The sequence below is a fragment of the Mastacembelus armatus genome, chromosome 6 (genome assembly GCF_900324485.2).
Source record: "Mastacembelus armatus chromosome 6, fMasArm1.2, whole genome shotgun sequence".
Classification (NCBI taxonomy): Eukaryota; Metazoa; Chordata; class Actinopteri; order Synbranchiformes; family Mastacembelidae; genus Mastacembelus; species Mastacembelus armatus.
In genome coordinates, this window is record NC_046638.1 from 13,752,351 (window position 1) to 13,767,618 (window position 15,268).

The 15,268-nt window shown below is 39.6% G+C and overlaps 1 protein-coding gene across 1 annotated transcript; it reads right to left on the bottom strand.

Annotated features, from left to right (window-relative positions):
- Nucleotides 1-1,569: 1,569 nt before the first annotated feature.
- Nucleotides 1,570-13,994, bottom strand: tat (tyrosine aminotransferase). The gene is made up of 12 exons (XM_026310393.1): nt 13,927-13,994; nt 12,401-12,705; nt 11,835-11,939; nt 11,421-11,488; nt 10,739-10,897; nt 9,939-10,077; nt 9,722-9,774; nt 5,401-5,553; nt 5,177-5,305; nt 2,984-3,067; nt 2,726-2,824; nt 1,570-2,626 (listed from the first exon to the last, which is right to left on the bottom strand). The coding sequence occupies exons 2-12, from the start codon at nt 12,696-12,698 to the stop codon at nt 2,486-2,488; spliced, it is 1,428 nt and encodes a 475-aa protein (XP_026166178.1). The 5' UTR covers nt 12,699-12,705; nt 13,927-13,994; the 3' UTR covers nt 1,570-2,485.
- Between the last annotated feature and the right edge of the window lie 1,274 nt (nt 13,995-15,268).

Consider the following 15,268-nt stretch of genomic DNA (forward strand, 5'->3'; position numbering starts at 1 on the left):
CCCATCTTGACGTGCTGGGGTCTGTTCGTCAGAAAGTCCTTGATCCACAGACAGAGGGAGGTTCCAAGTCTCAGTGCCTGCAGTTTGTTGACTAGTCGGCTGGGGCTGATGGTATTAAATGTCGAGCTAAAGTCAACAAACAGCATCCTGACGTATGTGCTGGGGTTTCCAGATGGGTGAGGGCGGTGTGGAGGGATATGGAGATGGATGGCATTGTCTGTGGATCTGTTGGACCTGTAGGCATGTTGGTCAAGACCAGGTGGAATGTGGGCCTTGATGTGCTGTAACACCAGTCTCTCCATGCACTTCATGATCACCGGCCGGTAGTCATTCAACCCTGTGACAGAGGCGGTTTTGGGCACAGGGATTATGGTGGCAGTTTTCAGGCATGATAAGCATGGTCAGCGTCAATTCTAATACGCTACAATGTAATTATGCGTTTGCAACGAATGGTTTTCCTTTGCCAGCATTAGCTGAAGCTGTGTGTGTAAAATGTAAACAGGGCAGGGCTACCCGTGCCTACAGCCTAAACTACAGCTCGCTAACAATACAGACCCAAAAAGTTACTCGCAATCGCTCTCCAAAAGTAGCTTCATGTTTAACCAATGAAATGTATAAGGCTAAATAAAAAATGAAAGATAAGTACTTTCTTACCGTTTTTGGACGCTTTTCAGCAGACGGGAACATCAGCTCACTGAACACCGATGGTGACAGCCTGCTTGTCGCAAGAGGGGTCCTCACGTGTTCCACAACAAAGCTTAGCTGGTCGCAGATGTGCCTGCCTGTAAATAGGCCTAATGTGCAGCGAAATGGGCCGATGCCTGTTAATTATAATGTGTCAAAAAATGGCAGATTAATCGGCTCGGCCGATCGATTGGTCGACCTCTAGTCGAATCTGCACAGCAGCATTTACGAGCAGCTTTGCTTAGACTGCTGCCCCTGCAACCTGGCCCTGGATAAGAGGAAGAGAATGGATGGATGGATGGATGGATGGATGGATGGATGGATGGATACTTAAAGTACTTTGGTCAATTTGATGTTGTTTAAAAGTGCTGTTTGATTTGATTTGATATTTGATTGATTTGATTTGACTTGTCATGACTTGACACCCAGCTGTCTGCAAATTGTGCCCTGAGTTCACAAGCTCACAGCTGTACTTGCAATTATTCACCTGGTTGGAATGTTGTCATGCTGTTCAGTAGCCAAAATGATTTTATTTTCTATTGATATTGTGTGTTTGTCTTGAAGTCACAGTAGACAGTAGACATACTCTCCAGGGCCTTCATAATACGGGATATGAGAGCCAGTGGCCTGTAGTCATTCAGTTCAGCTGGACACTTTACAGGATGTTTTCCACAGGGCCAGGACCCTCCCCCAACGGTAGACTCATGCCAGTAGCTAACATGTAGGGATAGCATTTTACCACTATCCCAATTACCATGATAATGTGCAAGCATTTTATAATTCCTCCTACATGCCATACATAGCAGAGACTGATGGAAATGTTGTTTGGGACTCATCCATCAGCAATCCCTAGTGGCTTGGTAATGGAAAAATTCAAGGTTATCAGGAAGAAAGGTACAAAATTTAATTGAATACATCAGATACTTGTTGAAATATTTCACTATGGACCAAAGTGGTGGGACATTAGCTGGTATTGTCATTATTAGGGTGTACAATAAGGGTCCATACCATGCCTTGTATATAGAAAGCAGAAAAAATTTCAAAGGTGTAAAGATGTAGACTTCTACTATTGTACAGTTGTCTTATGGGTCTACATGTTTTTGTTGGCAAAATGTTTCATTCTGAGAGTATAAACATGACAGTACAAATTGCTGGATATTAATGTGTACAAATTCCTGTAAAAGTATACGTGCATCTAATAAACCTATTATCTTTCCTTGTATTAACACAACAAAACTACAAAATACTGTAATTTTCTCATATAAGCAAAGTTTTCTGATTATTAAGATTATGAATACATAATATTTATAAAAATGATATTCAAATATATAGTTTTTAAAAATGTGGATAAGAAAGAAAAGAACAGCTGCGGTGTATCAAAATATCATAGCAAAGATGCCAATTGGTGTGTGCAGTCACAAGCTATGATCCCACAGTTGATGCCACAGAGGTTACATTACATAAGCATACAAAGCGTTACACAAATTATATAAATACACAAAACAAGTAGAGGTTAATATAAGTTGTCTGTATAAAATATAAATATTATGTCTGCTCATTACATATGATTTAAAATTACACTCTCAGTGGACTATCAAATATGGTGCTTACAAGCTTTTTGTTGCCACAGCTATGACCATATTAACACAGTTTTGTCATTTAATTTCTACATATCTATCTTCATAAAATGGTGGAATAAAATCTTAAAGCTAATTCCAGTTCAGTATATGTGACTGGAAGAGAGTTTACATCCTCTGTGTTTTGGTCTCCCATGCTATGAGAGTGGTTCAGCTCTGCTCCATCACTGGTCCAGGTCGTTGCTGTCACGACTGCTGGGCCGATAGTGGCGCTGGCAAAACTCCCTGATCCGACCACAAGCCTCCACCATCATTTCCTCCGGCACCGTCACAACAATGCGGAAGAAGTTAGGATACTCAAATGCCTGGGAGACAGCAAAACATTCATACACTCAGGTGTTCTCAGGGATTACACGTTTCTCAATGTTTCAGACAGATGTAGGGAAAAGTTGATGACGTCTTACCGATGCAGGAAGACAGAAGACAGACTGCTCAGTCACCAGCCGTTCAGTAAAGTCCACGTCATTCTTAAAATCTGGAAAGTGATCCATGTCAATTCCCACCTGGACATACGCATGCACACACACAAATATATAAGATTCATGGTCAAAATCAAGTTTATATACTACAGTACTATACAACGAAAGAGGAAGAAATATATTATTAAAAACATTGGCACGTGTGTTCATGTTACAAAAAACATGCACAGTTTTAGTACTGACCATGAGGTACATGGCTCCTGAAGGCATTATGGGGCAAAGGCCAGGGACGGTGGATAGCTCATTAAAACAGATCTCTGAGTTGCACTGAGGAAAAAATAAACCTTGCAATCAATCCCATGTGGTACATACAGTGCATTCAGAAAGTTTCAGACCCTCTTAACTTTTTTCAAATTTTTTAAATCAAATTTTTTTCTCAATCTACACTTAACACTACATGATGACAACATGAAAACAATTTTGGGAATGTCTCTAAATGTATTAAAAAGTAAAAACGGAAATATGACATTTACATAAGTATTCAGACCCTTTACTCAAGGCTTATTTAAAGCCTCTTTGGCAACAATTGCAGCCTTGAGTCTGAACAAGCTTTGCACACCTGGACTGGGATATTTTCTACCATACTCCTTTGCAAATCCTCTCAAGCTTGGTCAGGTTGGATGGGGACTGTTGGTGGACAGCCATTTTCAGGTCTCTCCAGAGATGTTTCACAGGGTGTAAGTCAGGGCTCTGGCTGGACCACTCTAGGACAGTCACAGAGTTTCCCTAACCCACTCCTGTGTTATCTTGGTTGTGTACTTCGGGTCGTTGTCATGTTAGAAGGTGAATCTTCGGCCCAGTCTGAAGTCCTGAGCACTGGGAAACAGGTTTTCATTCAGGATATCTCTGTATATATCTTTGCTGCATTGAGGTTTCCCTCAACCCTGACCAGTCTCCCAGTCCCTGTTGCTGAAAAACACGTCTACAGCTTGATGCTACCACCACCATGCTTCACTGCTGGGATCGTATTGCGCAGCTGATGAGAGGAGCCTGATTTCCTCCAGAGAATCTAGTTCCTCACAGTCTGAGAGTTCTTTGGGTGCTTTTTTACAAACTCCAGGTGGGCTATCTTGTGTTTGCACTGAGGAGAGGCTTCCATCTAGCCATTCTGCCATAAACCCAGATCAGTGGAGGGTTGCCATCACCATCACTGACAATTTGTCCTTCTGGAACTTTATCCCATCTCCACATAGGATCTCTGGAACTCAGTCAGAGTGACTATTTGGTTCTTGCTCACCTCTCTTACTAAGTATCTTCTCCCACAATTGCTCAGTTTGGCTGGGTGACCAGCTCTGTTTTTTGCCAAACTTCTTCCATTTGAGTATTATGAGGGCCGTTGTGCTCCTGGGAACATTCAGTGCAACATAATTTTCTTTGTAGCCTTCCCCAGCTCTGTGCCTATCAACAATCCTGTCTCTGAGCTCTGCAGGCAGTTCCTTTGACCTCATGGCTTGGTTTTTGCTCTGATATGCATTGCCAGCTGTGAGTCCAATCATTTTAATTTACCACAGGTGGACCCCAGTCAAAATGTAGAAACATCTCAGCAAAGATCAAGAGAAATTGGAGGCATCTGACCTAATTTTTATGTGTTGTTGAAAAGTGTCTGAATACTTATGTAAATGAGATATTTCAGTTTTTCATTTTTAATAAATTTACAAACATTCCTAAAATTCTGTTTTCACTTTGTCAGTATGTGATACTGAGTGTAAAAAACTAAAAAAACATCTTTGTTAGGATCAAAAGTCTAAATTGTTTATCATAGAGTTTATTCACTGCTATGTGACTGAGTAAATGTACATGTGATCTTGCTGTGTAACTGAACTTTTGACTGCTTTGAATGTTGACAGCTCAACACTTTTCAGTTGTGCATATGTTGTAAGAGTGTATGAGTTGAGGAAGTGAAACAGACCCGCTCTGGGTCAAGGAACTCGTGACACCCAGTGTTCCCTGTCTGAACTTTATATATTTATAAGGGCAAAAGCCAGTTTCCTTGTTTCTAAGGCGAAGGAAGCATATGTTAAAGGTCTTCTATGTAACTATTGTGTAACCTTGTTTGCTATAAATAAAGAAGTCTGAGTGAGGCTCGGGGCTGCAGCCACAAACCCAAGAAGAGACGTCTTCTTGCAGCCGCGAGCTGATCCCAGCCTGAAAAGATGCAGCGTGTCTCTTGTTAAATGCTTGAGTAGAACCAACAGTCTTTTTAGACATTTTTTAGCACAATTAACTCTTCCCAGGTAAGAGTCCTCCTCCTGTGTCTATGGTATCATTTGTACAGTATTTTGGTAAAAGTATAAACACTCTTAATACAGAGTGCAAGAGAGATTACAAGAACATACTTTATAAAAGAAAATCAGAATTTATTATTATCATATTTACCTTTAGGAAGCAGATGGTGTTGTTGTAGAAGCTCTGCGGTGTGTTATTGAGGATGCTCTCCAGTGCACCCTGGACAATGGTGCAAGCACCCAGAATACGCTGGCTCAGTTTGACCAGGCCCTGTCGAATCTGCACAGCAGAACACATGTCAATCAGGCATTTACAAATGAAATCTATTATATTTTCTGCATGTTTTGTATGGAAAGAACACAAAGACGCTGTACCTCAGATCCAAATATTTCATTCCTGTCATGGATGAGAATCCAACCCATCCTCCAACCAGGGACAAGCCAGCGTTTAGCCAGGCCACCACAGGAAAGGATGGGGACATCACTGCTCAGAGACGCAATGGAAGGGCAATGTGAACCTGGGAAAACCTAAAGACAGGAGCAAGAACAAAATTAAGTATATGGGATAATAATGGTCATGGGTCACCATGATGTACTGAGTGAGAAAGGCTTTCAGAAGTATTCAGTATCAAACAATGTTGCCAGATGGGAAATGTTGAAGTATCATACCAGCAGATTAAAACGATCTTAGGAAAATTGTCATAAGGACCCAACTTGTATCCTTCCGTATCTCAGGACCATCTGCTTCTATAACACGTTATCATTGACCATGCATATTATAGCCTATAACGCAGTTTTACCTACATAATCTAATAGTCCTATAGAACAGCTGAAAAAAAGGCGCCTCTTGCAGAACAGCACCTCTACCTGCGTGGAGTACAGGATGAGCCCCTGGCCTGCACTGAACAGCCTAGAATACTGTATCACTCATACTTAACTATCTTCTACATGGCTTATGTTGAATCAGGGGATTTTCATTAGTTACATCTTGCGTCACCAGGTGCTACATCATGCGTTGATTGGCCAGGCTTGACTGGCTGTAAAGAGGCACATAAGATGATGTGTAAAAACAGGACTAGTATCTATGCGCACAGGTTTCCTGATTGTGTCTGCCAATGAGTTAATGAACATTATGTGATTTTTGGAATTACTGATCATACAGAGGGGAAAATTATCGTACAAATATGCTAATTATCATACATATGGTAATGCTGGTATCAAATCAATATCAGATATCAAAGTGTGGGTACGCCGTTTCCTGGGTAAGCAAATGGACTTCCTGTTGTTGTGTTGTGTGTTTCTGTACAGCTTCTTTACAGATTAGCTCCTAACCTAAAAACTAACTAGATTCTCTGTACAACTCCTGAATCCTTACATATTCTATTCATGTAATGTTATTTTTGTGCAGTACTTCTTGCTATTTCCAGACTTAACTTGTTACTTCTAAAAACTGTCATATTCCTCAAAGCTTTAATATACAGAACAAGTATGTTACGCAGGTTAGTTCTCTTTCCACACATACAGTAAAACCCATGAATACTCATAGAAAGTAAAGCAGGGCTGAGTTAGAGTGATGATACAGTGAGGCTCCACACAAAGAAAGCTGGTTCTCATTAAAGTCACACTGTATCATTGATACTAGTGTGGAGCTGCCCCTGCCTCCTATTGGACATTAACTTATATAACAGCAATGCACATTTGAAATGTGTCTATATAGCTCTCTAATTTAGAGCAATTTAGGCTTGTGGGTGTTTGAGCTCACTTGATATGCAGAGAATTCTTCATCCCTCCCTATATGAAATCATAGATTAATTTTAAATATTGTGATTGGTATGAAAAGGGTCAGTCAGGGTGCTGTAAAAACATAATTTACTGCTGAGCATCGTATGGAGGATAGGGGCAGGGGTATAATACCACTGACTAAGCCTTTCTGGGGTGTCTCCTCCCAGCCAAACATAAAAGAAGGGTCTCACCCCCACCCTCTTCCCTTCAGACACACCCCCTGCCATTCCTCTGGTTCCGCTCCTCGAAAACTCAACATGCATTAACTGCAAACATATGTTGTCAAAAAAGTGCAAAGTCATTCTGGTCTGCTTGTGTTCAATGTAAAATGGTCAAATGGTGGGGTGGGGGTGGGGGTGTGTGTGGGGGGAAAGGGGGTGGGGAGAGGGGGAAGAGGGAGGGGAGCGTCTGGATGTACCCAGTAACCCCGACTCTAGATTTTTCCACTCACAACAGCTCCTACAACACAATTAAAAAGCACAGATGCAACTGCTGGAAAGCTACATGTTTATAGCTTTGAGGTGAACTTTGTTTTTTGGTATGCAACTGCATAACAGGTCTGTGACAGTTCTCTTGTCTCCAGCCATAACAACAACAGACAGACCTTAATACTCTCTTCCCAAGCCTGTCTTAATGAACCTCTATTTGTTGCTTGGTTCACTGGCGTGGGTTTCCTGATTACCTCAGGGCAAACAAGCTTCTATACTGTTCTTCCATTATCCTGTATAGACCTTGTCCAGTGGGAAAAAATACACTAGGTATACAAAACTTTCTGACTGTTTTCAGGAAACGCCAAAACCTGTGCAACATGCTGACAATATTGATGATAAACTGCTAATTCTTAAGATACTTGCAGACAGAAAGTGGTCTCAGCTACTACCAAACACTGACACAACAGCTGCTGCAGTTGGAATAGATGGTAGTTAAATTTTTTCAACTTGCTTTTGCAGCTCGGTGTAACCATCTGCAACGTTGAAAAATTCTTATTATAAGCTATTAACTGGAGAAACTTTAATACTATTTTATGTTATATAACTATATTATATAACAATTGATTTTAAGCTAGAAATTTTAATGAGAATGTTTCAGCAGTACCCCATTTCTAATGGGAATACTACCATTCTGTATTTTGATGTTTCTACAGAGGCAGTGGCAAACATTTATCCTAAAGCATATATACTTTTGATACTGAATACTTAGGAGCTGTTTTACATATGACCTTTGCAACTGACAAACTGTAAAATTGGAAAAACTTCTTACTGCTCAGTTTGATGCTTTTTAAATATTGATAGCCAAAGTTGTTACTATAATGACACTTCTCCCTTATACTATGTACAGGAATTAATAGCATCTAGAAATTATTCATTTTAATAATTTGCAAAAAGTGACCACTAAATAAAGCACAAATGATGCAGACATGGCACTGCAGCTGAGTATAGAGGTTATTTTGTTTCTTTATTCTGCAGACCAATAGAAAATATTTGAGAGTAAAACATTCTGACCTAAAACTTTCCAATCAATATAAATGTATTAAATACTTTTCAAACAACAGAAAACAAGAACAAAACATCATTTGATACTCATTTGTTTGCAGTTTGTTCATTTTGGTTGCACACAGATGTCACTCACTGTCTACTGGCCAATAGAGATGCAGTATTATGCTCCAGCCCTGTGATGGACTGGTGACCTGTCCAGGGTGTACCCCTGCCTTTCACCCAAAGAGAGCTGGGATAGGCTCCAGCAGATCCCTGTGACCCTGGTTAAGGAATAAGCGGGTATAGATAATGGATGGATGGATATTATGCCCCACTCCTCCCACTGTACTGTAACCAAAGGCAACCAAAAAATTGTGCCAAAAGTGCAAAAAGCTTTTTTATTTGCATGCAAACACAAAAACTGGGCACCAAAAGCTAAAATTGTAAGAGTGCAACTAAAATGGACAAACTGCAAACAAATAAGTGTTAAATGATGTTTTCTTTGTTTGTTATAATGATAATAGATTTGATATTGGTCAGTTCGTATTTGACATCCACATGTCCACTTTTTTGCTGCATATAAATTCATTTTGATTGCAGTATCAAAGTTTACTCTGAAATACATTTTTTGAATGAAGAAAGTGAATAGAGAATCAGCCTCCATAGATGAGGTGACTGAATTGTGCAAATAGCTTTTTGTCTATTGATTATTTAGCATTATAAGTCAAATAAGGTAATTTAGCCTGTATGAGACCTTTTCATTCCTGGTATGTCACTGTAATCTCCGTACACCTACAAGATCCTCCCTGCCACTCAGCAGAGATGGCTGATATACACACACACTCTCTATCCAAGGTCTAAGTTGAGGAATGGAAAGACCAGACTTCTGTTTGTCCATTTTAATGTTTTATTAAACATTAGCAATCAAAGGCAATATTTGTATTTATCACCTTATCAGAATGGTACCTAGGTGGGAACAGACTGGCCTACTGGAGTAGACAATCTCTTACCTTAGCTCTACTTTTTTGTTGATATGGCAAACATTCATCCTGCGTCTCTTTCCATGGTGTACATGTTTGCCTGACCTTCAACTAAAAGTCTGACCAGTATAAACTTTGCAAGGCTGACGCTGGTGCCAAAGCTTTGATTCTGCCATGTTAAATGGACATTTTATGGGCAATGACAGAATTCTACAATGACAAATCATCATTATATCAGAAGTGGATGGCCTTACAGGTTGCTAGTCACACCACACAGCCCCTAATTCCCCCACTGCTGATGTGGGGTTGTAAGCCCGCAATCCCGAGCCAGGACAAATACCACCACATGCAACCCAACCTCTGTGGTGAAAAATGTGCCTCGCTGGTGTTCCAGAGGGCCAACCCCACCTGCCAACCTACACTGAGATGTGACTTGTGTTTGTGTGTGGTTATACTCACCATATTGTTGTAGATTTCATCAGCCAGAATGGGAACACAATGTCTGGAGGCCACTAAGAAAACAGGAATCAACTTATTTCATTGTTTCAAAAACATGAGGCAAATGCTGTGCTTATGTAATAGACCACATGTTTGCCTCTCACTCCAACTTTGATGGAAATGAAAAGCCTCTGAATAATTTCAACCCTTATTTTTACTAAAGCAGACTGGTGCTAACCTTTGAGGATCTTCAGTAGGTGTTCCTTGCTGAAGACAGAGCCACACGGGTTGGATGGATTGGTAACAATCAGGCAAGATGTCCTCTCATCAATTAGGCTCTCCATATGTTGCAGGTTGATCTCCCATGACTTCTCTGGCTGCAAATCAAACACTGAAATCAGGATGAGGGCATGACATGACAACGTAATGATCTGTTGTGCCAAGAAGACTAAGGTGCATGTTCTCAACAGCCATGTTAATGTGTTCAGCATTTACCGTGTATCATTGTAAAGCCCACCCTGTAGAGTTGTAAAGCCCACTGAATCATTCCCATGTTTCCTATGCTATTTTATTAACCCAGAGCTTTGGAAAGTGTTCTCATTTACCATCAAACCCAGAGTTAGATATGATGCTCAGTATAAATGTAATTTTTGTACCTTAGCCAGGTTGATCCAGTCCAGGTTTAGTCTTAATGATAACATAAGCTGGGAGTATTTCCAGCACCTCCAAATCTGTGTTGTTTATATATCATATTTTACTAGTTAGCGAGCTGCTATCAGACTAACTTTGGGAGCAATGGATGGCCAACAATTCTGTGTCCAGATTTACTTCACAGCAAGTTGGCTTTGATGGGCTTGAAGTATTCAAAGAATGAGAATATCATTCCAAGGTTAGCTCTTTATTAGCTACTTTTGTTGTATTAGGTATTTGTAGCAGTTTGTTACCAGGTGAAACCAGATCCAGAACTGTGTACAACTCCTTTTAGTTGGATCAAATGTGTCCTCCTAACAAGCTAGGTTGGTACCACCTCCTACTTACCAGCAGGTTGTAGAGTTTGACCTGGATGCCCATGGACACAGCCAGAGTCTTATATAAGGAAAAGCCTGGGCAAGGGACCAAGATGTTGTCCCCTGGGTTACAGAGGACACTGATAGCCAGGTCAATGGCCTGACTGCAGCCACTGGTCAAAATCACATCCTGGAAGAGGGCATTTTATTTTTAAGAACATAGACACAAAAATTCATGCTAACATTATTACAATTTTACAATTTCTGATCTTTGACTTGAATAAAGTCACTGCAACTTCCAAGACATGCACTCTGATGTACTGTATTACAGTCTGATTAAAGGCCTATTTATCCTGAGTATAATATTGCAAGTAGTGTGTCTTATGCTATGCTCTTATGTCTCATGCTGCTGAAAATAACTTTCATTTTGAACAAAAGTAGTTACAATACTTCTAGGTTTTCTATATTGTTAGAAGTAGCACTGCAGAGCAAATATAATAAGAGTTCAATATAATTACTTTATATATAATATTTATATTATAGCTCATTTTATATCTTTTTGTTTTCTAATTAAATTCTATTTATTGAGCCACTGTTCCTTTTGGGTCCAACATATGTGGCCAGTAAAGCTAATATATTGGACTGTGTCTAAATAAGGAAAATGAATATAATAGTGTGTTGGCAAATGTATAAGATACATGAGGAGAAAGCACCTCTGCCTCTAGAGGAGCCTCAGGGCAGCTGTAAAAGTTGGCCACTGCTTGTCGGCTCTTCAGGTAACCTGCAGATTGACATGGAGAGTATTTACAATGCATGCAAGCAGAGACACATGAGTACTCATGAGTACAGTGAAAATCAACTTGTATATTTTCCACAACATTTCCTCCCTTTGAAGCCGACAGAGATATTCCATATTCAATCACAGAGATTGATCATGCAATATGTGATTTACTGATTACAATTTGTAGATGCTAAATTTCTCATTACAAGTTGAAGGCAACAATAGAGTCACAACTACAATTTCTCATGTCTCATCTTTTTTGTTCTGTATTTCACCTGTCAAGGCTAACACCAAATAACGTCTGCCAGTTGTGCATTTAATGATGTTGTTGGTCAGTGTAGCTCACCAACAGAAGGAGCATAGCCGTTGAATTTTTGGGAGTCTATAGCATCTTTCATGGCCTGTAGCACTGCATCATCTGTAGGCAGGTTTCCAAACACGGTGGGATCCCCTGGGGAGCAGCAGTCAGCAGTGTGAGGAAGCAAAGATCAAGCAGTAGACTAACAGCACAGAGAAATTCAAAATCCTTCCAGACATTAAACATGGAATAAACAGCACATAGTAGAGTAAGAACCTTATTTCTGAAAGACAGAAAAAGCATGTAGAAGTGTGGATGGCAGTGACTGGACAGTATGCCTATGTTATTTCACATTTACAGTCAGCTAACCTCCTGGATTAGTAGTCTAATATCACAATTCACCATCTATTTTATTACCAAACTCAGAAAGTAATATGAAATTGAATGGTGTCGTTATTCTTTATTGATTGAAGTCATATATTATTAAAAAAAGTGGAGTGTTCATCTGAATACTGTCTTACTGCTTATTGGCTTATTAAACAAGTAATAATTAAGAATGACAAAGCAGCAAGGCGGTTTTAAATCACCACCTGAGAACTGAGAAAGCCTCTCACCTATGGACAGTGAAATCATGGGTTTATCCTGGTTCGGGGTGAGCTTCATACCGTCCACAATGGCCCTGATGGGATTGAGCGTATTGTTGGCCATCTCAGAAGGCTTTACTTCCCATCTCTGCCTGCGGCTCTTGGCTTTGGCTGGATACAAGCTGCCATTAACACTGACATAGAGTTTAGTGTCGTGTGCTACCTTCCCATTGACTTCAGTGCCATTTAGACATTGGCCGTTGACGATTGTTTTGCCAGTTTTGACTCCGTTCATGTCCATCTGAACCAAGTACGACTTGTTTTCCATCCTGGAACTGATAAGGATGGCGCACAATGAGTGTTACAACACAGGCAGGCATATATTCAAGTATATTAACTCCAGTGATGTAATTAATTAAGTTTAATTAATACAATGGCTTGATCATCTTAAAAAAAATATAGGACTCTGAAAATACCGAACAATACATAAAGTAGTAGCAGTAGTCATGATGAAGCCCCCCCACCCAGCTACATTAACATTAACTTCTTCTACATGTATCAAAGTTTATACAAAATTATAAAATAAAAGCACTCTGCATTCTTCGGTAATGGTGACACACGGCTGCAAAAACATACATCAAATTTCATGTTATTTATTTATTAACGAGTTAAATTTTTTTAAAAAAGAACGGGAAAAAAGATTAAAATGCTCTTCTTAAAATCCTAATTTTGGGGAAAACATTGATTTGAATTCTCAGATAAATATGTAGGTAGGACAGTTGTCGACAGATTGTCAGCTCTGTTGGAGTCAAAGTGCGGTTTACGGTTTAAGTTGCCTGACATTTGGTGAGATAAACTGTTTTATTTTGCAGGAACAATGTAATTTTAAAATTAAAATGATTAATTCTGATAAACGCGGACACAGTAGAGAGTTGCACTTACCTTGCTCTCTCGGATGTTAATTCATTAACAAGGTGCTTTGAAATAATATTAATTCCATCATATTTTAGGCTCTGTCGACACTCTACATTTGAATAGTCTATTTCATTGTAACTGTTATTAGGATTCACTGAATATGACACAGTGTTTTGATTGCTGATTTTTTTTTTAATTAACACCAAAGACTTGCTTCAGGGTACAGTAACTAAACCTCGAGGCACGAATAAAAAGTTGATGTACCCGCATCGGTACCGGCTCCCGGTATTCACACACACTTAAGGAATCCAGATTGGTCTGGTTCATTGATTAATGAGCAAAACAGAGCAGGAAATCGAGTGACAATGATTTATCTTTCATAACATAGACAAAATAGATAAAACAGTCTATCAAGCCCGTAGTAGTCCATACTGTAGGTGTGGGATAGCCTGACAGATATGACGCTTCAGTTAATGCATTATCAATAATTGTAACAGTATGTCTTGTAAACATGCAAACTCTGGAAATCTGCATTTAGATACCACGCATCCCCATCCACAGTCAGCAACTCATTCATTCCTTCATTCAGTCCATTTTTCATTAGAGAACACAAATGAATTGAAATCACACTTTTTACTTACCTCACTGAGTATTCAACAGTCTCTGTAAAAAAGCAACAGCGCAGCTTAATTAAACTTAGCACATAAGAATGAACATAAAATGAAGAGCGCTGGGTGTTTTAAGGCGGTTTTATGGAGATTCTCGAGGATGGGTGTTGAACTCTACACATATTTCCATTGGTGGAGGCCGAAGGCTGTGTCATAACACCCCTCTTACATCACTAACCTATACCAGGCCATCTCAGACCTGTAAGGGCATCAATCAGGAGGGGTTTTTACGCACGCCACAGAGGGTCTCGTTCTGTCAGGTGTCATGCGCCCTGATGTCGTAACAGAGAAGACGCAAACAGGGTAAAGCAGGGATTATGGAGGGAAACTATCCCAATAAATTGTCTTTATTCCAAAGAAATGTAACTATTTTATTGCAGGCAACCTTACTTTATGTTGTACTCCACCTCATGCAATTGACAACAAATTTTACACACAATACAAATGATCATGATCATGATCATTATAATGTTATATATTAAGCTATCCAACAATATTGGAGTCTACAGTGTTAAAATTAGTGTTAAAACTCATGCGCCAATACTTTTAAGGGATTTGCATAGTATAGCCTATATACCGTACAATATGTAATGGTTACACATAGGGTTGTTTTTTTTTTTTTTTTTTTGCATATTAGGCTAAATACTTTTACCTTGTGTAGCTACCTTAATTGAATTTTGCTAAATTATACTTGCATACCTTTCCTTAAGTCCAGCATTGTGTGCAGCAATAACTTGTTGGTAAAGGAGAGTGATTCCTCCTGCACTCTGTATGTGACATTCTAATGCAGCAGCCCTTCTTGCCTCACTGATTCACTCCTGAAAACAAGTTTCCTCCATTCATGGAACATCAGAATTTTCTTTGCATTTACACCCTCCAATGATGGCATGAACACAGCAAACACACTACAGCCTGCTAGTGCTTTGAACAAAGAACACTGTCAAATCAACACTATGATGGAACAGCTGTTGTCCCTGTTTCCAGTCATAATATTGTACATTATATTATGTCTTGATTCCAACTTGATATTGAAAGAAAGATATGTGGCTAACAGCAAACTTCTCATGTAAGTCTTGGCAAGAAAAAGCATAAGCACGTTTTTCAAAATGTTCACTAGCCCTTTAAAATGATGCAACAATTATTTTTGGCCACTTGGGGAAGCAGAAACAAATTGTAAAGATTGCAATGACACTATCAGTGATTTTTGTGATTTTCCTGCATGTTAACATAGGGTTGTGTAACCAAGCAGTAGCCTGGTTTACTAATTATCTAGCAGGTAGGCTTCAGTGTGTAAAGGGGCTCAGTTCAAACTGCC

Coding starts and splice junctions, on each gene's coding strand:
- tat (XM_026310393.1), bottom strand. CDS start 12,698: ATGGAAAACAAGTCGTACTTGGTTCAGATGGACATGAACGGAGTCAAA. Junction 10,898..11,420: donor AGGCTCCTCTAGAGGCAGAG/GTGCTTTCTCCT, acceptor GCCCTCTTCCAG/GATGTGATTTTGACCAGTGG. Junction 3,068..5,176: donor ACACCATCTGCTTCCTAAAG/GTAAATATGATA, acceptor TTTTTTCCTCAG/TGCAACTCAGAGATCTGTTT.